A 27,437-nucleotide genomic window follows, 5' to 3' on the forward strand; every position below is an offset into this window, starting at 1 on the left:
AATTTTTTTAAGGGCTGTTAGGTAAGTAAAGAAGAAAGGGCTCAAAGGGAATTCCTATTTATTAACTAGGGGCAAACTTGGAAGCAAATATAAGGTATGGGACATGGGGGAATAAAAGCTGAAGGAAAGGGAATACTTGGCAATAAAGCAATAAATGCCAAAAAAATTAAAGGGAGAAGGAATCATGAAGAAGAGTCGTCTTCTTCCTTGATAGTTCCTCTTCAGTGGCAAAACCAGCCTAAGCTCACCTAATCAACTGCTGTTGGGCTCAAGATTTCAGGTGAAGGTTTCTACTCCAAAGCCCTACAGAATTCAAGCCTTAATGGTGTTAAAGATGTGCAACTGAGAGAAACAAACCTCTCAAAGTGACTCTGGCAGTACCTAGAGTTCAGGTCTGAAACTTTGACTGGAATCTCAACGTAAAAGAGGGGTTTTGGAATGAGATTCAAGGGCTCGAATCGCCCTAGGGTGGACACTTCATGCCTAAAATCTTAGGCTGAAAGAACCATTATGCAAAGAGTTCATAGGTGATGAATAGGGCTGCAAGTGTCGCCCACAGCAGAACCAAAAAACGAAACAGAATAGGAAAAGGCAAAAATAAAGATAAAGAACAAGGAGACAAGAAAATAACAGATCGACAAGGAGGGGAGAGAAGAAGAAATGAGAGAGAAAGGAGAAGGGGTCTCACAACCTGATTCGTACCATTTTGGTAACAAAACCATTCAAAACTTTAATTCCAAAATCTACTATTCCAATCTTCAGCTACACATCTATTTATAATACTCAAAAAAATAAAGACTCCAAATTACTTCCTAAAACCTAGACTAATAAAAATAGAAATTGTATAAAACTCAAATTGGAAACTTCCCTACATGTCTAACAGCTATCCCAAAATAAAAGATTACATTATCTTTCCCAAATAAAATAAATCCTAAATATCCTACCGAACCTAAAAACCCAATTGGACCTGGTTCGTCTTCATATGGGTCCCCCAACAGGTTTCGCCCGGTCCAAGAAATTGTTCTTGCATCAATGGGCCCCCCACAGAGATTTACTAGTAGCCTCTACAGCAAGGAAGAAACTACTCCAGCAAATATTCCACGCAAAAGCCTGGCTGATATCCTGAATTATCTTCTCCATGCGAGCTGGCCATGCGACCAACTGAGGCTGTCAATTTCTCTCCAAATGTATCCACGCAACTGGCCAGAATGGGCCCACAAATTCTGGAAAATAATCCTCACTTAAATCAGCAATCTCAGTCTCTTCTTTGGAAAAAATTGATGGTTCAATGTGACCCAAATTATGGGCCAGGTACATGCTAGTTCGATGGCTCAGAATATGGGCCAGAATTGAACCCAAATTTGATGCCCAATTATAGGACCTGATCTACATCAGAAACCTTATGTCACCTGCCTAAGTATGGTTAGAGCCAGGACAAATAATTCCCAATCATACAATCAAGAGACTCTAATCCCTTGACACAAAAAGCGTTGGTGTTGGTTCAAGCACCCTTAGGACATGCTACAAAATCTTTATGGATGCAATGAATGGGATGCTAAAATATTCTCTCAGCATTGCAGTATAACACAGAGATAGAAGATAGAGATTATAGACATTATTAAAGTTTAATAGTGTCTCCATTCAAAAATAAATAAATCTAGAAGTATTTGTTCAGGTACAGTTCTAGACAATCAACATTCTATCCTTAAATATTGCAATTTATACCATAACTAAAATGTAAGTACTCCAGAGCAATAACTTAAAGAACAATACACAGATGTTATTTGATAGGAATAATATCGACACATGAATTAAATATTAAAAAAAATGTGCATTTCACAAGTCCACAATAAAAGAATCTACATATAATTTCAATATAGCAGAGATTTTTTTTCTCACAGAAAGTCCACAATTAAAATTATCTACATTTAACTTTAATCTACCTTCTGAGATTTTTGTATTTTTTAATTGCAGATTTTTCTAACCAGAAAAAATTTTCAAATTCGGATAAGAGTTCTGAGGGTGAGCTTGCCCCATGTCTTGCAATTGGGGGAGAATGAGAGATACCCTGTTACTAAAGAATACATATACATGTTGTATACACACACACACACACACACAGAGAGAAAAAGAGAGAGAGAGAACAACGTACATTTCAAGTGAACCAAATTCCATTCTAAGAGTACTAAATCCTTGATTTGGGTTCTAACTACTGCTTTTGGAGGGCATAAAACACATCTAATCAACGTTCCACACCCTGATCTGTGTTCAAGCACCCAATATCTCCAAATCTCGTTTCTTGTTTTTAAATAGTTAACAAATCTCATTATCTCCTGTTGATCATCACTCTGGTAACTTAAATTGTTTCTGTGCAGTATCTATTATCAAGCATCACTTTGGAAAACGATTCTTTCTTCTCTTAGTTTGGCTATTTAACCTCCTAACTATCTATCTATCATGCAAAATTCTTTTCTGTTTGTCTTCTTAAACGTCATATGTGCACTGTATATATTGCAATACCAAAATAAAGAACGGAATACAGAAGACAAAATCGTAATATTTCAAATTTTTTGGTACATTAATATTTCAAATATAACATCTTGGCCCACTACTAGCTAAAAAGCGCTAAGGTTATTTTTCCAGAATAATCTGTGGCATGTAAAAGTCATAGCAACATTCATTACTACAGATTAGCCGTATTTTTTCATTAGTGCCACCACAAGATTTTATGCTGATACGCAAGAACAATGTAAATTAAAAAAGGGTGCCCATGCAGCAAGTAGACACCATTGGGTGACTAGCATTGAGATGGATGCAAACAAGAAGTAGACATCATTGGGTGACTGGCATTGAGAAAGATGCAAACGAGAACTTTGGTAGTACTCTTTAGATTCATAAATGTGCACCATGAATCAAAATACAAATTCAAAGTAAAAAAGAAAAAAGGGACCAAACCTAACCTGAGAAGGGAAAGCTGATTTGAAAGCTTTGGGTTCAATATTATAACCCCCTCGTCCTGCAGCCTTATAGATCCCATACATCAGCTTCAGATCGACATCAAACAAAAACAGCCTCATGCCTTTATAAATCTCAGCAACCGTATCCTTCTTGCTAGCAGGCAGCCCCAGAACCTTGTACTGGTAGCAATCTTTCTTTGTCTTGGAATTGCACATAAAAACCATCCCCATGCTCTCAGCCTTGTTTGAAGCCTTATCTCCATCTGAATTTTCTGGCTTATCAGCATCTTTAACAGTCGCTGTGTTAGCAACATTTTTGGTCTTCCTTCTGATTCTATTTCTCTTCCTCGACTTATTGACCGGTTTACTTGTTTCTTTTCCTTTTTCTTCCTTCACCTCTTCCCCCTTATTCTCTTCTTTATTCTCTTCAACACTAGGAACTATGTCAAGTGCTTCTGCATCTGTCTTTACCGGCTCAGATGCAGTTGCTACAGTTGTAGCACTGGGAGTTGCATTTTCAGTTTTGCGTTTTGATTTGGGAATACGGGCTTTCCCCTTGCCATTGGCTTTCACCATATTCTCCAGTTGAAGAAAGTCAAGACAAACAAACCCCTAGGGAAACCGGAAACCGGAAACCGGAAACCTACAGACAAGAAAGGGATAGCAGGTCAGCCCAATAGAGCAAAATCTTAACCGCTCAAATTTGGAAAGACAAATGAAGGGCAGTGAAGGAACCAAAAAGGAGAAAAATAAAAAGGGGGCCGCCACACTCTTCAATCAAAGTATAAAGGCAATTAGAAGAGCAGCAGCAGAACTTAAAAAACAGAAAAATGAATTCCAAAATGAGAAATCCTAACATTGCATGGAAATGGAACTGAACAAGAAGACTGTTAATCGAGAAAACAAAAACTACAATAAGAAAAGGAACAAAACTCTAAGAGTAACAACGTCTGCTCCCATAGAGTGGCGAATATGCCAGACATATCAGAATGGCAAAACGATAAACTTAATGGCACCAAATCTCTTTGATCTTTGAAAGCTAATGTACCCAAACTACAGCTGGAAGACAAACCAGAAAAAAAAGAGAATCAGAAACGACTTGGACAAGAGACCCGTAATCGATGTTTGCACCGTGAAACATAACCGGAAGTAGCGAAATTTGCCAAAGGTATCTACACTCGAGTATGCGAGGCAGAAAATTCAAACTTTAAGTCGCGAAATCAAACAGCGGTACACTGCTTGTTCAAATCCAGGCCAAAATGAAAAGAGACTTTCAGCGAGCAAATCAAAGAAGACAATATTTCAAAAAATTCCAAGATAAATCCGAACTTTAATGTTCGGTTCTTGGCGATGTTTCATCACTTCATGCTTACTTTAAAATAATCCGTAACTCGAATCAAGAATCGAAAAAAACAAACAAGCCGATCTATAGCCACAAATGTACATATGCAACAACCCTAAAAACAAACACAATAACTGAGCAGAGGAAGAATTTAAACGTACCGATGCAAGAGACTGAGCCTCGAAGAAAACCCTAGAAAAAAAAATGTAAATAATTGTACTGGAGGTAAGGAGAGCGGGGAGAGGGAAAGCTGCAGTAGAGACAGTTCTCAATTCACAGGATCCCAATAAACTTAAGTCCAACCATTTTCTTGCGGGGGTTAGGGCTTTTGGGGGTTTTGAGGATTTGCTCTCTCAATCGATATCGGTTTTTTTATTTTTATTTTTTCTCTTCTAACCACTTCATTTTATATGGTTAGCAAAATATCACTTGTAACTCGTAAGGGTGTAGCGCTTGCATTTGTGCAGTAGGGTTATCTAAACAATAGAACCGTGGAGGATCTAGATTCGGGTCTGGATTCGGATATGGATACGAATCGTAAGAACCACCGACGCCTCTGAATGTGTGTGGGTCTCACCGTCTCAGAGTGCGGGGTGATGGCAGCGGTAGCATCCCTGCACTGACGCTGCAATGTACGGTACCTATCTAACGCCCCTTGTAACGTAAGATATGACGTTAGGTTGTTTTGGTATGTATTTCGGAATAGATTATGAAACATAATTTTTTTTTGCTAGTTTTTTGCTTGATAATATGTTCTTGATCGAGGATATATTCTGATAATGCATACCAAACATGACCTAAAAAGTTCAGGGATGTGCATTTTCATAACTAAATGATTCTCCAAATAGGATGGATATAACAGACCTTCGTGTAATTCTATGTTTTATTATGTGATAATTGAATTGATGTTATTAATACTAATCTCACCCACAAAAAAAAAAAAAAAAACTGTTTTCATATACATTTTAACACTTCAACCATCAGAAATATGCAAACGCTTAAGTGTCAATTTTGATTTAGTCAGAATTGGCGTAAACTCTAGAAATTCAATATGAATCAATAAACTCAGATCGATAAAAATCAGCATCTATTAGCCAGTCTCAATGGAAGGAGTCTCGTTCATTCGAAAGTTTTCCATAACTTCTGTAATTCCTCATCTAAATCACATGTTATATAAAATCTTCTTTGTATAGGAAGTTTATATCACATGCGATATGGTTTCTTTTATTATCTCATTCCTAGTTTATTTCTTCCCTAGTTTATTTAATTGTATCATTTGTATATATATTCATCATCGGATCTCGATAAAAATTATTCCAAGAATTCCAATCAATCTCGCTTTCTTTACAGCATCAAGATCGAGCTCAACCCATTCTGATTCAAAGCAATTGATTTAACCAATTTTATTCCGATTTAAAAAATCTCGGTTCATGTACAGTCATGTATAAAAATCTTTCTTTAAAAAAAGGTAGGCTACATAATATTTTTTCTTCTTCTCAATGACAATTTACTATGTTTGGGTAGAATGCAATGATCAAAGGATCTCTAATCTTTAGGAAATAAAGCAAAATATATTAAAAGCTAAGAAGGAAATCATCTATATTGTTCCATACAATAGCTCTATTTTTAGATATTCTAGCATGATTAGCCAAGATATGAGCTAAGTTAACATACTCTCTAGTCTTCTTAATAGTATAGACTTTCACAAACCATTTGATAAGTGACATAATATCATAAACAACTGCCTAGTGTAGTTGGTGAGCCGTGGTGCGCTTCATGCCCATGCTCTCCAGGAGGTCTCGAGTTCGAGTCTCTTGGCTGGTACCTTTACCCCTCCCTTTAAAAAAAAAATGTCCGTCAAAATGTCTACATGCTCAGCGCCTAGTGACTTTGTTTGTTCCAGACCTTCAAGCATTCCTTTTGCTTCAACTTCCAATGCATTCCATACATAACCAAAATCCATGTACGCAATCAAGGCCTTTCAATGAGTAATAATAATGAAGGCCCATCCTACTTCATTGGCGTCATGTTCAAAAGTCTTGTCACAAATCATAGTGGTATGATCAGGTTGAGTAGATTCAAGGATATCTCGTAAGGAGAAAGATGATACTATGCAAGGATCTATTTTAGGTGTATAAGATCAGCTTCAAGTAGATTTTGGTCTCCTGTCCACAGGTAGATATTAGTTTTACTTCAACTTCCAATGCATTCCCTACATAACCAAAATCCATGTATACAATCGAGGCCTTTCAATGAGTAATAATAATGAAGGCCCATCCTACTTCATTGGTGTCATGTTCAAAAGTCTTGTCACAAATCATAGTGGTATGATCAGGTTGAGTAGATTCAAGGATATCTCGTAAGGAGAAAGATGATACTATGCAAGGTTCTACTTTAGGTATATAGGATCAGCTTCAAGCAGATTTTGGTCTCCTATCCACAGGCAGATATTAGTTTTGCTTCAACTTCCAATGCATTCCCTACATAACCAAAATCCATGTATGCAATCGAGGCCTTTCAATGAGTAATAATAATGAAGGCCCATCCTACTTCATTGGTGTCATGTTCAAAAGTCTTGTCACAAATCATAGTGGTATGATCAGGTTGAGTAGATTCAAGGATATCTCGTAAGGAGAATGATGATACTATGCAAGGATCTACTTTAGGTGTATAGGATCAGCTTCAAGCAGATTTTGGTCTCCTATCCACAGGTAGATATTAGTAATGATTCCGATGGGATTTGGACTGCAAGGAGTTACGAGGCATTGATTTCTTGCATGCCAAATAAAGTAACAAGTAAAAGAGAATATTGAAAAAAATAGAGTTATGTCTTTAATTGGAGAATCATTAGAACAAAGAAGGTTGCACATAAGATCATATAAAGATAAAGCTTGGAGCCTAGATTCTTTTGGAAAAGGAACAAGAGAGGAATAAATGCAAGTTTGTTTCCATAGTGATTACACTCCCATTTCACAATTTTCAGAAGAATAACCTAAATTTTGGGAGTAGCTTGGCTTTCCAAAATAATTTCCAGAAAGGCCTATAACATTGCACCATAGTAGAAACCATTGGATCAATATGTACAGTTTCAAATGTAAGAAACCTAGTGGCTATCTTTGTAGATAACAAACAATTTTAGTGGCTATCTTTGTAGATAACAAACAATTTTTTGATAAGTGATAAAACGAGAAATCTTTATGAACATTTTCAACCAATGTTAACTTAACAATAAAGAATGCAACAATAGGTGGAAAAAGAGATGTAATCAAAGAATATTTCATGACCTACCAACTAATAACTCACTTACCGTCTCAACCAAAGGAACAGGATTCATAACATCGCATAAAAAGATATGGGGTCATCTTGGGATCTAAGGCTCTGTCCAAAGTTGATGGATGATCCACTCAACCTTCCAGCAGAACAACTTTTTCGACTTAGGAATGATATGCATAATACAATACAGATGAACCTCTTTTAGGTTTGAAATCATGAGACAAGATGCTAGATCTTGAGAAATATTTGGCTTTAAGCATTCTACACCATAAAGAGTCAAGATTAGTCAGAAGTATCGCATCAAGATGTAAGAGGAGTGGTTCATTATGAACCGAGCTAACCCTTAGCCCAAAACCTCCAACAATTTTCAGCTTACACATATTCTTCCATGAAATTAGAGACAGGTTTTTGCGCTTATTAGAATTACCTCTCCAAAATTGAGCATTCATTGAATCCAATTTGGAGGAAATATTTTTAGGGAAGAGAAAGCAAGACATCAGTTAAATGGGAATAGAACTTAAAACATATTTGATCAATACTCACTAACCTGCTAGGGAGAGGAGAGGAGCTTTCCAATTGGCCAATTTTCCTTGGACTCTATAGACCGCCTTCAATAAAGCATTAGCTTTATTCTTAGTAGAAACGAGGGGAGAACCTAAGTAAATGGATGACATAGATATCATTTTCATACCTAACTTTTGACAAATCTGTCTCCTTAAAATTGGATTAGTATTTTAACCGAAAAAGAGTTCACTTTTATTGATGTTAATATGTTGGCTAGTTAGGTCTTCAAAGAAGTGAAGAATAGCTTGAATTGTACAAATATCATCAAGATTCAAGACTAGTCCTACAGAAAATGAAAGTGTCATCTACTAAAAGCAAATGAGTTGTCTCTGGGGCAGATATTGTTAGACCCGCACCCAAGATCATCTTTTAATATTAATATTTTATGCCACATAGATGGAGCTGGGGTCTATGCCGGTGAGTTGTTCGCAATGGTGGTCAAATCGAGTTATAAGATCTTTGACCAGTTCACTGGCTTGGCGATTGAGAAAAGGTTTCTCAATCGGGATTGGGGAAAATTCGTAGACGAAGACTTCATGGACTATCCTCTAAGCACTAGTCCCAAGAGCGAGGAGTACCGAAGACAGCACCCAGTGTCTTGTCACATCGACACGATGAGCCCTGGTGAAGTGAACGTCGAAGTAAGAAAACTCTTCGGGATCCCGAAAGTCAATCCTTGATGGGGCAAATGAACTATTTTGGGTACGTTCTAAACTTGTTTAGGAAGTAGTTTGATTCCCTTGGTAACCCTCAAAAGGTGGGCCAAACCCGGGGTTTATTGCCTTAGGTTTACCTATTTTAGGTGAGCTAGACCCAGTGGTGAGTCCACACCTGCCATATGTTATATTGTGGGAAAGGTGTCGTGGACCCCACTCACCTCTTTTGTAACTTAGTGATTTGGGTCTTAAAATATCTTAAAAATCCACTAGTGATTAATTGGGGACTTTGGAGTTTTGTGGATTAATCTAAGCTAATCCACTCACCTAGCCAAGTGGCAATCTAAGCTAATCCACTCACAAACCACTCAGTAACCACTAACTAATCTCTAACTCCTCTAACCTAGCAAAATCGTGGAGGTGTGGAGAGAAAGGAAAAAAAAGGAAAACAGGAAAAAGAAAGGAGAAGAAGAAGGGAATTGAGAGATATTGGACTTGTGCACTCTACCTTAGGAGTCTTCATCTTGGCAAGGTAGGTTCTTGAACCTATCTCTTTCTCTCTTCTTTAATTTCTTTTAGGGTTTGTAGGTGAAGCCATTTAGGTTGGGGGTTTTGAATCTAGGGTTCCATTTGGAACCCAAGGATGCTTTTGTATTGGTATTTCCCCTACTTGGAGGCTTAAAGCTAGCCTTGGTTTATCTTCTTCCCTTTGTGGATTTAGGGTTCTTGGTAGAGAAACCCTAGATTTGGGATTTTGATGAAATTATCCTTTGAACCCAACAACCTTATGATAATGGTAGGGTATTATGACCCTAGGTGGCTTATAGACCTTTTCCCTGAGTCCTTGTGGGCTAAAATCCTAGAGAAATCGCGTTCGGGAGCTTGCTTGTATTGAATTTCGGATTCTACAGGGTGCTGGACTCTGTGGTGGACTTAGACCAGAAACCACAACCAGAGTCCACCCCTTCTCTGCCTACAGCTAGACTTTGTGGTGGACTCAGGTCAGGATCCACCCAAGAGTCCAGTCTTAGGTTTTAGAGTAATTTTGCCCAAGGTGGACCCAGGCACTATGCCTCCACTCAAGAGTCCACCTAAACTCTATTGTGTTACTTTTAAGCCTAGACTTCAAGACTCCTCTTACCTCACCTAACTCACCTTGATACGCTTCTCTAGGTAATATTACTCATACGGTGGGACTTACGCTACGTGGAACGGCAACAAACTTTAGTAACGGATCGTGAACAAATAAGTGAGTGGGGTTGGGATTTGACTTGATTTTGGGAGTGTTTATTATATTGTGTGATTTGAATGCCAATTATCATGCATCTTTCATAAATTGCATATTTATAACTATGATTGTGGATATGTTGGTGATGTGGTTTATGTAGATCTATTTCAAATGCTTGGTTGGGATACGGTGTCGGATATGCCGACATCAGATCCCCTTGAATTATTAATCCTTGCTTGTCATGTGCCGTGTCGTGCTGGTACCCGGGTACTAGATGGTATGGGACGTCAATGTGCCCGGAATACCTCTCGATATGATAGCCTCATATAGTATTATTGTGGTTAGGATATTCGATCCCCTTGCTACGACCCTTACCAACAGGGGTTTAGGTGTTGGGTAATCAAGGCTCCCTGTGTGCCTGAGGAGTGATTCGAGGCCAGGTCAGGGATGACCATTGGTTATTGGGGTTTGCCTCCGGGTGACAAGTGGCTTCTACCGATGCAAGCTCCCTAGTAACAATTGAGGTCTCATCTTGGTGATAAGATAAGTGATCCGCGATGTTGCCCGAGTTGTTGCAGTAGCAAGTACCTAGTGACTTAGATGTGCTTGTTAGGTGGATAATTGGATAATAATTAATGCATCATGGACTATATGTTATTGCTTGCATGTTCCCCATCCCCGCACTGGGCTCAGTGGAGCTTACCCCCTTTGTGTACACATTTTTAGATATGACTACAGATGATGGATTTGTGGCAAACCTGGACGTTCACTCGTCTGAGTATGATTCTGTGGGTGTGGAGGACCCAGAGCTGTTGACAGAGGAACACGGTGAAGGGTGTCCATGTGATGACTGTGCCTATGGGGCATTTTGATTTCGAGACTTACTTCTGTTTCTTTTTTAGCTTTACACTATGCTTGTACAAACCATATTTTGATAGTTATGTAATGGTCATTTGAAGTATCACTGGATTACTGTATAACCTAACACATAGGCAGATGAGCATTATGTAACTATTACTTAGACGCTTCTATAGTTCTGTTTCACTTTGAGAATGTAATATTTCTCTGTTTCCGTTTACTAGTATATTTGTGATAATTATATTAGTCCTAACTGTGATTCAATACACTGTAATCGAGATCCTGGTAGTGAGGGGTGACACGTGTCATCCTAGTCATACCCCTCTTATTGTATTTTATTCCCTTTCGGAATGGGGGCGTGACAGATATAGCTATTTTGATATCCCTAAACATTTTTAAATTACGGAAAACTTCAAGGAGCCGAGATTGACCTTCAATAAAAAAGATATTAATATACGGACTCAATGGACAATCGTGTCTTATTCCCCTTAAGGGTTAAAAAAACTGAAATATTTCTCTCTATATTTTGATGGAATATGTAACAAAAGAGAGCAAATAGCTGACAAGGTCACACCAACGATTAAAAAAAAAGTCTAAAACAAGTTAAAAATTGCACACACAAAACCCCATTTAAATCTGTCAAATGCGGCAGTGGTGAGAGAAGTCCGGAAAGGAAGGTTAGAGAGGAATCCCAATCGAAGTAGGTCTCTACAAGAAAGGGTGGCGAGAATATTCCGTAATTTGCTCTGTCCATGAGAGGGGGAGTAAGGGTGGAACCTATTAAGGCTTTATCTTCCACGTCTCACCTAAGTCCATTGTTTGAAATGTAAGAGGACTCTAAGGGCTTGCAAATTGCGGCTAATTCAAATTATGTTAATGTGGAAATTAAAAACATGGATGTTGTGACTAATTTAGTGGAACGTGAATTGCATGGTGGAGTGAATCAAGGAGTTGGGATGAATCCAATTTCTTCCCAAGACGGTGGGATGGAGTTGGTTATAGATAATCCTTTATTAGTAGAGGTGGAAATTTAGAAATTGGGACGATTACGACTCATCCGTTTTCGAAAGGTGTGAGAAATAGGATTGAGAACTCAATCCATGATGAGGTGGCTAATGCAGAATTGTTTCTATTGGTCCAAGGCTTTGATGGATCGGCTTCGGGAGCGAAGAATGCATCTGGGTAGAGGTTGATGGGTTGGAGCAAGAGGGAATGGAGCAGGATGGTTCAACGGGATTTGATGATCAGGATTGTGAATCGGCTAATATAGGTCACTCAGGCTCCAACGCCGAGGTTGACTCTGGTAACAGTGAGAATTTCGTGGACTCCCCGGTCCGCCTTGTGCTTTTGTCAAATTTGCCCGATAGTCTTCTTGCCTAGGGAGAGATTGGTGGTCGCAGGAAACGAGGTCAATCCAAGGATGGTGAAGGTAGTAAAGGGGGTAGAGGTTTTTCTCAGGGAGGTCATGTTCCAAATATTGAGTGATGTCTTCTCTTCACCCTAATAAAAAAACAATCAACCTCTTAAGGGTGAGACTTCAGTTGTGAACTCTTTCCCTCCATCTTCAATGCAGGGGGGGTCGGTGGTGGTGCATTTTGTTGTGATTGTTATTGATGATGCTGCCCGGGAGAAGGAAGGAAGAGGAAAGAAGAAGGTGGGAGAAAGTCAGGCTTCAAGGTCTGACAAATCGTCAGATCCCAAAAACATATTGATGCGGCCGGTGCTCTTTGGGAATGTCAGAGGAGTGAAGAAGGCACATTTGGTGCAAGATGTTTCTCATGGTGGATGCTCATTGTAGACCGAGATATTGTTGTCGGGGTCTGAATTTTTTTAGCCTATTGCTTGCCCTCTTCCTTGCTGATGGGAATGACGTAGGTGGGGTTTAAGCATTTTGTCTTTCAGTACTATTTGGATTGTAATTATTTTGTTCTTTTTAATACAAATGACCTTTTAGCGGGAAAATAAAATTGATAACCTGAACAAATTTTTATTTTTTTTGGAAAAAAAAATGTTGTCTAATTGTATGGCTCTTGCGCCCAGACACACAGGAGCATGCAGAATTACCACTCCTGACCCATGTGAAATAAAAATTACTTTTCACATTGATGCTCTTGCATGCACTCTTATTCGCCCCCACACTGGTGTGTGGGCCACGTGACCATGCATCAATCTCTTGTCCTTTTTGTGTAGTAAATCTGCCGAAAGGAGCTCATCAGAGCTTAAAAGCTGGAATCAAGACCCGGTTAAGTCCCAATTGATAAAATCAAGAGGAATAGACAACAAATTGCTCTAACCGAGTCAATTGACACCCTTAGCCTCAAACGCCTAATTGCACCAGACGTGAGTTTGTATATAATTTATAACTACTTAAATTTATTACCATATTTAATAATAATATTTTTTTTAATAAATAATAACCAAATATGGAATGATTTGACGGTAATAATATAATCAAACGGGGTAATGATTCCAAAATTTTCTTTTTTACCAACCCTAACTTAGTTAGTGAGCCGTAGTGCGCTTCATGCCCATGCTCACAAGGAGGTCTCGAGTTCGAGTCTCCTGGCTTGTACCTTACCCTCTCCCAAGGTCACTCCCTCCCCCCCCCCCCCCTCCTATAGATAAATATATATAAGCTCCCAATCCCATAAAAAAATAAATTTTTACGTTTGAAATTTTCAGTTACATTTCCTTTAATTTCCCATGCAATAAAACGGGCCGACAAGACAATATTAGTTCTCCTTGCCCCAGGTGCAGCAGACACTTAACCGATGCTCTGAGTAGAGAGGGAGGCAATAAGGAGGGGTCTCAAAGTGGCTGCTGAGAAGGGGGTTCAGTCAATTAATGGTTCCTCAAGTTCCTATTTTACAAGAAAGAATAAGTAGAACATTCATCAAGTTCTTATTTTACACGAAAAATAAAAGCATGGAATTTAACTTGTGAAGATCCCAGAGAACCAAAACTAAACGGAAACATACAGATCACAAGAAGAATTATAGGAAAGTAGATAGCTTGATGAATTTTATAAACCTACACAGGGTACTATATTGCTTCTTGACGCCCCCTCCCATACAATACAGGGCCTACATATAGTTCTTGACAAAGGATGAGGTCAAAAGTAGATGGCTTGTTTGCTATGTACCAAACCATGTCTCCCAAAACCTTAAACCTGTTAAACTTTCACAAAAGAAAATTTAACAGAGACAGATCATCCTAAAGAGGACATGCCAGCTTGACTCTGATAAACAAAGTATCAAGCCGATAGTTACCACAAGTATCGATTCACATCTCAGAGCCCAAAGAGTCCAAGACAATGGTATCCTTACATAGCTACACGCCTACCACTGCTCTATCATCCCCCATCACATATCTTACGGTGATCAGGATTCCATCACCAGCATCTGGAATCTGGATACCATTCCTCCTGGGAAGAGGTTAAGCTTATGAGAACATTCCTGTTTGACGAGTAATTGCAACTCTAAGAAAAGTCGAACACCAACTTTTGGAAAAGGAGGATGTCACACATTTACTTAGTGGAAGCAATTGTTCTATATATACAACTATTCCTCGCATCAGACTTCAGAAAACAGTCGAAAACTTTGAAACACCACATTATCTATGCATGAACCATGCTAAATAGAGTAACCAAAATTGCCAGAAATTATTAGGCCAATAAATCATTCATCAGTTTACAAGCTGAGCTACTTGGGGACCTGCATGCTGATAGCAGGAGTGAGTTCTTCCAGTGGGGCCAGTATGTAGCAGCAATTTGCAGGGTTAAAGAGTCGGTGTATAATGTGACAGTAAAGGTGCTCTTATACCCAGGCCAACAATTACGAAGATTCTCTCTCAGCAATGATGTCTACTCCATTGCAGATCATGAGCATCTAGAAGATGGACAACCTTGCACAGCACCAAACATTTAATACCTGTTCATCCCATGCCATGTAAAGAAAGAAGATCAAGACCTTACCCGAACAACTTCCAAGTGAAGCAAGGGATACCTCATTAGAAGGAGTCTCCGATTACCAACATGGTTATCTCAGCAGCATCAAGGGCCAATGTCCTTGGAAGGCTGGCTTTTGGAATTGAACGGTCCTTTTAAATGCCTCAAATAACTTCCTTGAGTGACACAGCATCATCACGTGGATGAGCTTCTTCCACCTTAACTTCTATTTCATCTCCAATTTGTACACCCACGGATACCCAAGAAGAAGCTTGAATTCCAACCTACATGATTGAAAATTTGACAAATCATAAGTAGCGTATGGCAGTCAAAAAAATAATAGCACCGTTCAAAAGAAAATGTACAAAAGCTTCTGTCAATTTTGCCCCGTGTGCATCTGAAGCCCCACGGTGAATGGATTGCCATTCACCGTGGCTTTAGGAAAATTCAATCCTAAGTTTTAATGAAAGACTTTAACTCTGTAAGAGAGAGGTACCATTGGATTCTCTATCCATGTAGGAAAGAACTATCAAAGAGAGACTCTTTAAATGCTTTCTTAACTATTCCAATTTTGGTGTAACACACTAACTCATAGGTAAGTCAAAATATATCTCTGCTTTCTTAATTATTCCAATTCAGGTGTATCATGTATTTTCTCACTACCAAAAACAAAAGTACTCCTTACAACCTGCAATTTCAACTCCCAAGTACATCTCTACTTCCTCCTAGAGCTTGCATATGTTAAAAATCAACACACACATACATATGCTAGTGCTCATGCATTTCATGCAGACACAAAAGCATCAGTAACCCTACTGCATTTTTTTTAAAAGACACAAAGTTTAGTTTGATTACTTATCCACTCCTTTATTTTGGATGGCGAAGGAATGGAATAAGGCTCAGTTGACATGACTACAAAAACGCTATTGATTTTTTAATAATAAAAAGTGGCAAGTGTAAGGGCACAATACGGTTCTGCAGCTATGGTGTATGGGGATCCAGAGCCTATATTTTGATTCATATTATTCTGTGTGTTCTGACTATTGTTTCATAGATTTATCAAGTAGTTAATGTTTTTTCCCACTAAAAGGTTCGTCTTCTCACTGCCAGTTATTGTGGCCTATGACAAATGATATTGCTAGTCAATTTGTGAAATGCCAACCATGAGCTGATGCTACTGGAGCTAGAATCTTGATGGCCATTCTATGCATAATGAAAGGATACAATCATAAACTCCCAAGCCAATTTTAATATTCACCTCCATCAACAGTAAGGCTGCCATTCGATCTTTGATAAATCTAAGGATCAAGGCACGGAATTTCTTTTCTTTGGGTTGCCTTCTCAGGAACTCTAATAACCAATACCGAAGGCTGCTGTTGAAGAGTCTCTTCGCTACTCTAACATGCATGTTTATCAGTGATGCCATCCCTTCCAACTGACCAGCTGAAAAAGGAGGAGCATCTCCTCTAAGAAAGCCTTTCACCTGCAAAAGAGGCAAATAAACCAAAAGATGCTCACACCCAATCAATCTAGGAGCATAATCCAAAACATGGACACTGGGCACCATTAACTGAGATTTTGAAATTTTTTTTTTGAGAAAATAGCAATCAAGGCTAGGAATACCAGAGTGAGGCGAACTGATGGACTGGATGTATGAACAAGAAAAGAAACTAGAATGTGTATTTAAATAAATAACCTACATATAAATTCTAAAAGTTATGTCTGATGACAGGGAAAAGCAGCTCATCATCCACTTTCAGAATTACACATTTCATGTCTCGAAAATTAAAACAATGAGAATTCGTAGAAAAACCCCGAAGTAATGACAGCTAAATAATGTATAAAATTAGGCAGAGGTTTCCTATAGGGTCTGTTTTGGCAGATCTGTTGGTGCTCAAATTTTGTGGACATATTGTCCATGTTCAACGCCTATCAGTCTGCAAAGCTTCAGCTCCACTTAATTTTCCCACAAGAAGAAATTTTTTTAAATTCAACCTTGGCAACTTTGGGCAACTTCAGTTCAACCATTGGAATGTTAAGGTAAAAGTCCTAACATGGTGGGGCATACGTTAGAGATGGGACCCAAAGCTAGATACATGGTTTTAATCCCCACATGAGGGGTGTCCCATCCAATGGTTATGATGTAAATCGGCAGTCTAAAACCAGCCGCAGGTGTAGGGATTCTTCCCTACACCAACAGTAGGATAGGTGTAGGGATTTCCCCTACACCAGCACCAAATATATGTTAGGATTTTATTTAGACTTTTAATTAGTTTTTTATTTGTTTTTATTTAGTCTTTCGTTTGAAGTTGTAATCCTAATAGGACTCCTATCATTGTTGGGAATCCTAATTAGACTTTGAGTTTTAGTTTTCTTGTTCAGCCGTTAGGCTATATATATGTAACAACTCTTTAGAGCCACCCACAATTGAATGAATACAAAGTTTGGTTGAAGCATTGTTGAATCCTGAGATAGGTTAGTTGAGAAGCATAGGGTGAGATACCCATTCTATTCCCCATCCCCCCTCCCCCCTTCTATCGAATTCATCAACAAGCCCCAGTTCTGCCCTAGCCGATCTCTTGAAGAATCATTCTAGTTGCTGGAAATTCTCTGCAAGTTTCAAGAATACTGTCAACAGATCTGATATTTAGATTCAGTCATTCAAGAAGGCCATTCGATCATTGTTTGAAGAAGGATCAGTCCACAGCATTGTTTAAAATCTGGTTTCCTCCATTGAAGAGTTGAACTGCTTGTTCTTCAAGTTATTGTTGCTGTAAATTCTGATTTCAATCTTCAAGCTATTAGATCTTATTTGGAGCACAGCTTTCTGTCAACATCTTCTCTTCTCACTCCAAATCTGATATCCAAATGCTGACTGGTTTGTCTGAAACCCTAAACTTCTAATTTCATCTTCTACCTTCTAATTCTATGATCTAGCATTACGTTACATCAGACCATCAGAACCAGCACTACTTTGGAGGGTTACTTCACACTGTTAGGGCCTACACTCGACCTAGGTTACACTCCCATTAGTTGGTTAATTTCTGATTTTTTAATCACTTTTATAATGTGACTTGATAACCCTAATTGGCCAGCCGATATTGGTTGGCTTGCTGCCTGGGTAATTCTATTGCTGGAGTTAGCTATTTTTTAGTTGGCTCTACATTAGGTTAGTTTTGATCAGAAGAGTCTTTCATATTGCAAATATTAAGCAGGCCGTTTTGGGATGTTTGACTCAATGGACCATCAAAATTCTCTCTATTCCTATAACTTTAAAACCAAATATTATAAGATAAAATTAGGAATAATTTAATCCCCCCAAAAACAATTTTAAAAATAAACAGAGTAGGAGTCATCAGGATTTTCTAATCCCTCAAAGTGTAATGCAGAAAACTAAGAACCATATCATATAATTTTGCTCTCTTCTTAGCTAAGGTAACCTCCCAAACCCAGGCTTATCAACTGTATCCTATTGATAGGTTCCTCACCAGGCCTGGGTTCTTGCCTCTGTACTGAGATAACAAGACCAGCATCTTTGGTAAACTGATCATGAAAATGTTTCCACATTTTGACAGCAAACTGACAATATAGAATCACAAGTTTTGGTTTGCTGAGATAATAAATGTAAATAAATAAATAAACAGGAATCTATCAATTAAGAGGTCATAAGTTCAAAGAGGGTAGCTCATTTGGCAAGGTCCAACACCTCGCAATTGAGAGGTCATTAGTTCAACTTCCCTTGGGGCCTACTTATCCCAAAAAATTTAAATTAAAAAAACAAAAAACTTGACATGTATAGTTTTGATGAACATATAAAAAGCACACCTGATAGTGAGCAAGAAGATCCATGTATCTGCGGATTGGAGATGTAAACTGCACATAACCAGGAATCCCCAAGATACCATGGCGTATAGGACTCCTGAAATTCATTTCTGCTGCACGCATAATTTTAACATATGCAGAGCTTCTAACAGGTCCTTCTGGGAGATGGGCAAATATAGATGAATCAATGTTTGACTGAGGCTGTCCCCTGTAAGGTAAAGGTATGTTGTTGGAAGAACCAAAGGTGGCTATAACTTCTCCACACAGTATCATCATCTCTGAGACAAGTCGCATAGCAGGATCTGCTTGATTTTCAACATAGAGATTGATGGATGGCTCTGGTTCATCTGGATTAGCCACCTTGACACGTGCTTCTATTGTGGTTGTGTCAATGGCACCCTAGAAGTTCACAAGAAGTATCATCACAAAGAGGTTTATGCAACAGAGAAATATAGTACAGAAACCTACCTAACGAAAAATGAAAAGCTTATTGAAAACTACATTGACATAGTTGGCCACAATAGAAGAGGCAATGAAAATCAAGAGACCTTCAAATAAACATTAAATGACCAGCCAAAAAGATATCAGTTGCAGCACTTGTTTCAGAAGAGGTAGAAAGTAGTTGTACACAATAATTGCGCTCGCCATAATTCTAGTAATAGACAATCACTGACACCATAGTGTGTGGGGTCATGCAACCGATGCGATATGCTTTTGAGCAGCAACAGTTCATTTATGACGTTTCATGTGAACATATAATATACAAACGATTTATTATAATTATTTTGAACTATTGCTTCTGCCACAGTAAAATTGTACAAACTATGTGGTATATATTAGCTTTTTAAAATCTTGACTTATAAATTTACAACACACCTACAGCACCCAAAAGCTCTATTCTAGTAAAAATCTGGAAAAAGGGGGGGGGGGGGACAGGTTCTATCATAAATTGGAAGAACACAAGCAGCAAAGAGAGGGTCTATGATGAGACCCAGGAAACCAGGAACAAGATGATAACTCCAGGTCAGCTCCTCTTCAACTGCATCATATCGTAAAATCATGTCCATTAACATTCCTTCCACCACCCCCCCCCACCCACCCTTCCCTTTTTCAGGGTTTTTTTCCTCCTCTACAGATGAGAAATGAAAACTAGCAGGGTCCAAACCCCACCCCCACCCCCTTATACATGTCCAGGTGCTCTAAACTTGTATCCACCTGTGCATCCATGTTGATATGTGCTTGACCAAAGGCGACAATGCCCAAGAGATCAGATCATACTTGATGATTATGAAATGCCCTAAAAACTAGTTGTTCCTGTTCTTTAAGTCCCACTATCTCTAAACCTAAACTCCTATTGTTAAGATCTCACAGAACTTACAGTAAAGGCTTTCTGAGTCGGCTGTTCTACAACAATAAGCTGCATGGAAAATGTAAATTTGGTTTGTCAAGGTTAAAAAAACACCTGTTGGCGTCGCCATTGTAACCGGAGGGCAGCAGCCTCGGAAAGAATTCTCAGTTCAGCCTCCTCTTCCAGGTTCAAGCGAAGCAACTCAGATGCACTCTCATATGTTAACATATAGGTAGGTCTGATGATTGAGTTATCTACTGTGTATTCTGCAATGCTAATTCCAATACAGAGTGGAAAATATATTAAACGAGATAATAAAATATGGGCAAGAGATCGCTGACTGGTTGTGTGGCCCCTGCACCAGCACGGAGGCCGATGAGAGTGCACGTATGGTTATCAACCTGGATGGGATTTTTTATTTCACAGGGGGTGGTGGTGGGGATGTGGGGCGGTAATTTCACGCACTCCTGTGTCTGGGCGCAAGGGCCACACAACCCGGCAGCATTATTTGTCACATAAAATATTCATACAACATCAAAATAACCATTTGATGAAATTATCATTTATAATTGGAATATAAAAACACCATGCACATCCAAACATCAGAACACATGCAATGGGTCTGAGGGTGTAGTGCTCACTGTCCTATGTCAAAAATCAAGTTAGCTCTTAATTTCCCCTATATGCTTCCAAAATCCTCCAGACAGTTAAGAAAATTTGTATCAACAGTCTGGAACAGAAGTTATAAAAAGGTGGCTATGAAAGGGGGACTGATTACTCTTGTTAAAGTGTGTATCGTGGGATAGGTTCGCTCCATGGAACCGTGCACCGTGGGATTATATTTAGTCGTCGAGTTGTTATTAGCTTCTTATGTCACTTTAGTTATTTCCTATTGTAATTAGACTTTTGGTAGTTATTGCTTTCTATTGTAATTAGACTTAGACTCTAAGTAGGTTTCTTACTAAGAGTTGGTTGCTTGATTAATATAAGGGAGAGGTTGTCCAAAATAGAGGTATTCCATTCCATTCCTATCGTGTTCACCCTCACTCCTCTTTTCCATCTCCATCGCGCTCTCTCTCTCCTTCTACCTTTCTTCTTCTCTTCTCTTCTCCTTCTTCATAGATTCTAGTTTATTTGATTTTGCTACAATTATCAAATGGGAAACCTTGTAGGTGACCCATTAATGGTAGGATGCTCATATTCAATTCATAAACTATAGTTTGCAAACCTACACTCACTAACAACTTGCACCAAAGAGAAAACACAACCAGGTATTAGCAGCTTACCTGCCATCAGGATGCAGTGTAACAGATACTGTGACAGCATTGCAAACTTTTCCTTGTTTTAAGCTCATTCCCTCCATTGCAAGTTTCTCCGGGAACATAGGAAAAGTGGCAGTTGGCAAGAAAATAGATGTCCCTCTTCTCATTGCCTCTCTGACAATAATAATTAAAATATCTATTATAAGAGGAAGAATTCCTACACACAACATTGCCACATTATACATATATATATATATAACTCAAAAATACCTGTCAATTATGCTTCCAGGTTGAACCAAGCTAGTCGGATCAGCAACATGTATCCAAACTTTGATCTGGCCATCTGGAAGCCTTGTTGCACTTAGGGCATCATCAAGCTGAAATATAATGGTTAATTAGAACTTTGACAGCAAGGTTCAGTTCAGCACAACAATTGAATAAAACATTATGCCATTGGAATTCAAATCGAAATGAAAAGTTTTATGCCTACCTCGTCAGCTTCATCAACATCAATAGCATAGACCTTCAGGTGTGTAACATCTTTCCGGACCATCTGAAAAACAAGTCGCACCAAATGGTCATAATGCAATAAAAACATCGATGAGGTAGGCAAAAAACCTCAAGATATGTCAGACTTGTTAATAGTTTCTTGGGAGGGTCTGAAAAAGAAAATGCAGAAATACATCCACAAAGAAAATCAGAATATCATGAAACTTCTTTCCTCTGTGCAGTACGTAATTCCTCCAAAGAATTGTATGTTCTCCTAAAAGTATCTAAAATGACATGGTGAGAGCTTCACTTGATGATAGTGATTTGCAAGAGAGGAACAGACCTACCATGTCCAGATCAGGTGAGTCTGACAAAAGGCTTTCAGCGGCTGACATAATCTCATCTGAATATTCAGTACGGATGTTGAACTTCAAGAGATCAAGGTTAACATGTACAGGGAAATACCCAATATCAATGAGGAGATTTAAAGCAGAAGATGACATCTTCGGCAGTCCCATCGCCTTAAGGATCTACCAAAACAAGCAATTAGTCAGAATAACCGCCATGTTCTACTTGCCCAGATTTTTAAGAAAGAAAAATTACCACTCCAGCCATTTTCTTTTGGTCATCTGTTTTGCATGCATCAATAGCATAAGCCTCGAGAGATTCAATCCTTTGACAAATATTCTCTTCCACCATCCATGACTTCTTAGGAGGTTTAGAATGTGAAGGCATTGCCTTGGCAGATATCAATAGCTGTACAAACTCCTGAAGCTCCTTTTCAGCTGCCTCCTTTGCATGCTTCCGACTTAAAAGTTCTTCTACCTAATTTTGCAAACCATATAGCATTAAAATTTTCAGAAGAAATATGGAAAAACATAATAAACCAACAACTTTGCAGAACATCAGTATTGGATTAAATTTTAAAATCTCCTAAAAAGCAAACCAAAGCAATCTGTTTTTAAGGACATTGGCTATTGGAGCCTTTGTAGTTTGTATATGATACTAGGTTGTAAAGGATAGGACTTACTTTGGTACCTCGTACACTAGAACTTGCAAGGACAGAGATACAACATCACGCTCCTTTTGTTTTTACTTTATCGCACCTAGTTACACATAATGATTCCAAATCCATAGGCCTAGTCATCTACAAGCTTGGAAACCATTTCACTCATGAACTTCTTTGAAGCATCAATCAAACAGTTGCCAATTCAACTAAACCAAAAATAATAGTTACTAACAAACCTGTTTTCCCCATGAAATAAATGTTTATTAGTGTATATCTAATTATTTTATCATTTATTGTGAGTTTGTGTGAGTGTATACATGTGCCTTTGCCCCTGCGTGTGAGCACCTGCATGTGTCTACATATTAGTCCATGTATGTTAGCCATGTGGGGTGGAGTGATTGACTCAGTGATGCAGATCTGGGTTCCAATAACCCGATTTGGACCACTTTGTGGGCCCACTCAAATAGTAAGTGGATGGCAATTCTGCAACTTATATGTAAAGTGACAAGTGAAGGGGTCAAACGGTGAGAGAAATTCTATGTGAAGGGATTTTCTGTAAATAAGATATAAGGACCTCTTAGTAATAAGAAGAAGGAAGCTTCTTCTTCGTCACGATAACAGGGGCAGTACAACAGCATCTATATCAATGGGGAGAGTTCTTTCCTATACTAATCAATTAAATAGAAATTTAAGGAGCTTGATTCTAATCCAAATTCCTCTTAAAATCAACTGATAGCAATCCCAAATATAATTCCAGAAGCAAGATATGGGTTGCTGAAACCTAACTGGGCGGAAATTGAGGGATCAATCCAGAAAAAAAGGATTATTTATCAGTTCAGGAAATCGGTGATGGGCTCAAGTTCTGCTAGATAAATCGCCCTAAATAAGGGATTCATACTTCCTGCGTCGGGATTGAAAGATGGAAACGAGAGATCGAACTCTCTCAGGTTGAGCTAATTTAACGTAGAATAAGGCAGATTATCCGCAAAGGAAAAAAGAAGATTAAAAACTGAAGAATATATCACTTTTCTCAAAAATTAGGATGTGGTACTAGGAATCTAGGATGGTCAGAGGGGTGACTTGCTTGCAAGGTTTTAAGTATCCTACCGTATCCACCGATACTAACCAATATAGGTATCTTTAGCATTTCCATACGTTTCTTGACCATTCCCATGTGTATCTTTAGTGTATCTTGCATCTCTCTTGTACGATACATCTCTTAAAATCCTTCTTCCGATATGATACCCGATACCGATACTATAAACCTTGCTTGCTTGTATTCTTCACTTCATATCTTTGACTCTTTGTAATGAACCATGTATAACATTTGATAATTAATGAAATGGTTTATAATTTTACGTTTATTCATTCATTATGCATATTTTAGTTGTTTTAATTGAATTATGTGTGTTCTAATACTAAATTTTGTATGGAATAGGCCATATTAGAGAATGTATACAGCAACATACAACATATACTACCAACCTAGGGTCCGTAGTCAAACTATCATTTTGGGTGTATTTTTATACAATTACGGGTTCCACTATATTTAGAGGGCCTAAAATAGGATGTCCTAAAAGTTTCAAAACCTAATTTGATCATTTGGGCCTTGAAACCATCCACCGAACTGATATTTCACGTTTTCGCAAAATATTTCGGTTTACTGAAACCTTGAACCTTGCCATGCTGAGATGAAAAGCAACAGAGTGTTGCTTCTACTTTCTCAATTCTTACAATTATCTTGTATATCCCCGCCTCACTAGATAAAACCTTTTTTTTTGGGGGGGGGGGGGGTGGAGGGGATAAGTAACCAGATAAAACATTTTCAAAGAAGCGTTGTAAAACCACAATTTCCAGAAAATAAACAACCATTACAGTAAGTATGATAACAGGAAATACCTGAACAGTTGGACGGGGCTCATAAACAGAATGGGAACTTTTAGACTCCACGGTGCTGAAATAAATTTCATCTCTTGATAGCAACAAATGGGCACAGTAACTTTCCAATGGATCCATGCTACCAAATATAATCTGCATTTTGTTCAACAAGTTCATTAAAGGAGCAATAGCACAAAACATTTGGTACTTGGAGAAGATTTTACCTCGGCAAGCTCTTCTGGTGTCACTGACTTGTTCTTTTCCAGAAGCTCCATCCAAGCATATTCAAGTAATGATGGGTCCTATGTTACATGATAAATAATAAAAAAAGTTAAATAAGCACATGTACCAAGTGTGCTTTTTTGGGGAGGGTGTACTTTTCTCGACCACAGATCCAAGAAAGAACATACCAAATTATCATGAGCTTTCTGAATAAAATTTAAAATCTCTGCCTGATCAAAATTTTCGACACCCGGAACAATATATGTAATTTGTTGGGGTTTAATGGAGGATGTGATGCCATTCTGCCACAGCCAAAGAGAAAAAAGGAAGTAAGAGAGAAGGAAAGAAAATACAGAGTCACCATAACCGATAAGCTGTAATACAGAAAACCTAATGAGTTTTAACACCTAGCAACCTATTCAACAGACTGCAATAGTTTTTCCCAATAGAACCTGATCGGAAACCATCCAGTTCTTCTTCCCATCGGGTTTCTGAGCAACTGCCAGCAATACCCTTTCAGAATCTTTCCGGAATTCCAGCAGTAGCCCTTTCTGCAGCACCTGCTTCTCAAGTTTATCTTCAACAAGATCCTTGCTGCTTATTAATCCCGTTCTGCCAAATATACTGACCAGTTAGCTCATAGAGGGAAATTTAGATTATTAAAAATAGCCATAAAAAAATAGTCTTGGCATAAAGATATAAGGTTCTCCAGCTAAAACTCATTGACCACAGATGGAAATTAGGATAACAATAAATTCATTACTGGTTGTGGACGTTAAATGATAGGAGAAAAAAAGCCTAAAAGGTATACTGAAGAGTATATGACAATTGATAAACTCCAAAATTGAAAGTTACTACCCCAAGTAAAGAGACACTCATAGAATTCTACACGAAAACCAATGATGGAAAAACGGGAGAACATACTTGCTGCTGGCACGGCCTCGCTTCCTTGTGCGAATCGCTTCGAGCTCTTCAATGACGCTATCGACGAGGCTATGAACAGAACAACGCAGAGTGTTGCCACGAACTATGAGCTTATCCGAAAGCATTGCTCGATGCCCTAATTTCGGGTTTCTACTCACGTGCGAGGGCCGAAAATAGGATAAACTACATCGAACTACGGAGAGAGAAGAATTAGCAGAGCGAAAGATTGAATAGCTGTTTGCTGCTCTCATAGCCATTGCCATGGAGGAGACTTAATGGAGCAGAATTGCAGGTCTCATTAAGATGAACAGTGAGTCAATGATGGTAAAGTGGATAAGGGAAAATCGTTGGAGAACCCTATTATACAGAGTTCCAGACTTCAGAGAGAAGAGAAGGAAAGGAACAGGAGAGAAGATACACTGAAACAGATAGGCTACTACAGTGTCCACGGCGGACGGCTTTCGTCAGTTCTTTTACTAATGGGAACAAAAATTTGATTTCCACGAAATGGAGAGCAAAATAGGAGGAAAAAAAAAGAAGGGAAGAATAATAGAGATTTAATTTTCGGACAAGTTCTCCTCCACCCATAGGGACGGTTCATGCATTACCCTATGGTTCACAAACCCTTCCTAAGGTTTTGGTATGTTTTAAAATATCCTCCTGATATTCATTTCTGCCCTCTCCTGCCTCAGATTGAATGAGATCATAGAGGTATCTTATTTTTATCTTTTTATTATTTCCCACCCACCCCTTATCCATTTCTTGCAAACCAACCACAACCTTGGAGATGATTAGATAGGAATCTTGAATTGTTAGGCTCCTTTTGTTTAGAGAGTTATTGGTGAGGTGGGTTTTAAGGAATGGGAAAGTTTTACTCATATGAGAAATTGAAGTATTGGAAGTGGAAAATTACCAAACAATCTCTTTTTTCTTGTCTATTAAGGTGTCTTCTATTCCACCTTCTTCCAAAATTTCACAAAATTGGTAGAACTTTTGCTCTTTTCACTTAATGGAAAAATATACTATGTGCTCCACAATACTTCCTCTCCCCCTCTCTCCATAGAGCAGTGTTTATGGGAATTGAAAAATATACTTTGCCTCCCATTTCTCATTCCTAACTTTTACCCCACCAATAGGTACAAGTGTACAACTCGTTTGTCGAGTTTTCCAAGCATATATTCCCATCTAAACAAACAAGGCCTTAATGAAATTCCACTTCCATTCACATTTGCAAAAACACTTTCAGTATAACACTTTCTTTTTTTCGGTAAACAATGATGATGATCTGTTAAAAAGATATGCAGAAACATGCTTCTAAAGTCAAGGAGTGGAAATAGACCAATCTATCCTACACATTAGGAATAGTACCATTCGGACGAGAGATAATACCATTCGGGTGAGAGTCAGTCGTGTTGTTAATCTCTCTAGAAATTAAAGAGAAAGAAATGGATTGAACATAAGAACGAAGGTGGGAGATGTCATTTGCAATGGGAAGGATTTCTGAAAGAGGAGGGGGGGGGGGGGGGGAGATCGACCAAAGATCACCAATCGATTGGAGCACATCTAATATGATGGGCATGGCTTCACCTCTTAAGAAGGAGGTAAAGCTCATTGGCTCAGATGCTGCAAGAATCAATTTACCCAAGTGGTCTCTAATAA

General features: G+C 38.5%; 2 protein-coding genes across 6 annotated transcripts in view; both read right to left on the bottom strand.

Moving 5' to 3' along the window:
* LOC122639229 overlaps positions 1-27,437 on the bottom strand; it is a 42,575-nt gene that overhangs the window by 13,735 nt on the left and 1,403 nt on the right. For 2 of the 3 annotated variants that reach the window (XM_043832063.1, XM_043832053.1), the window contains exon 1: positions 2,961-3,581. In XM_043832063.1, coding sequence (XP_043687998.1) covers positions 2,961-3,533 — 573 coding nt within the window. In that variant the 5' untranslated portion in view covers positions 3,534-3,581. Of the gene's footprint in view, positions 1-2,960; positions 3,582-27,437 lie in introns of those variants that run through there. The other variant, XM_043832059.1, reaches the window with a different exon arrangement.
* On the bottom strand, positions 13,857-26,187 carry LOC122639209 (ribonuclease II, chloroplastic/mitochondrial). Of its 3 annotated transcripts, none has more exons than XM_043832038.1 (15): positions 25,779-26,187; positions 25,307-25,466; positions 25,043-25,156; positions 24,857-24,934; positions 24,654-24,785; positions 22,349-22,570; positions 22,093-22,275; positions 21,747-21,809; positions 21,527-21,633; positions 21,281-21,430; positions 20,109-20,268; positions 18,650-19,045; positions 16,083-16,307; positions 14,923-15,108; positions 13,857-14,784 (listed from the first exon to the last, which is right to left on the bottom strand). In XM_043832038.1, exons 1-14 carry the CDS (start codon positions 26,039-26,041, stop codon positions 14,989-14,991), a joined length of 2,373 nt encoding a protein of 790 aa, XP_043687973.1. In that variant the 5' UTR covers positions 26,042-26,187; the 3' UTR covers positions 13,857-14,784; positions 14,923-14,988. The 3 variants fall into 3 exon arrangements, with proteins under 3 accessions (XP_043687973.1, XP_043687967.1, XP_043687979.1); XM_043832032.1 differs by having other exon boundaries at positions 25,043-25,159; XM_043832044.1 differs by lacking the exon at positions 13,857-14,784 and having other exon boundaries at positions 14,945-15,116; positions 25,043-25,159.

This window comes from Telopea speciosissima, chromosome 1 (genome assembly GCF_018873765.1).
Source record: "Telopea speciosissima isolate NSW1024214 ecotype Mountain lineage chromosome 1, Tspe_v1, whole genome shotgun sequence".
In the NCBI taxonomy this organism is placed as follows: domain Eukaryota; kingdom Viridiplantae; phylum Streptophyta; class Magnoliopsida; order Proteales; family Proteaceae; genus Telopea; species Telopea speciosissima.

Excerpts from the sequence above, each read along its gene's own strand:
- LOC122639209 (XM_043832032.1), bottom strand. The coding sequence starts at position 26,041 with ATGGCAATGGCTATGAGAGCAGCAAACAGCTATTCAATCTTTCGCTCT. Across the intron at positions 21,810-22,092 it reads ACTCACCTGATCTGGACATG|ATGGTCCGGAAAGATGTTAC; the intron begins GTAGGTCTGTTC and ends CTTGTTTTTCAG. Across the intron at positions 21,431-21,526 it reads CCTGGAAGCATAATTGACAG|AGAGGCAATGAGAAGAGGGA; the intron begins GTATTTTTGAGT and ends TATTATTGTCAG.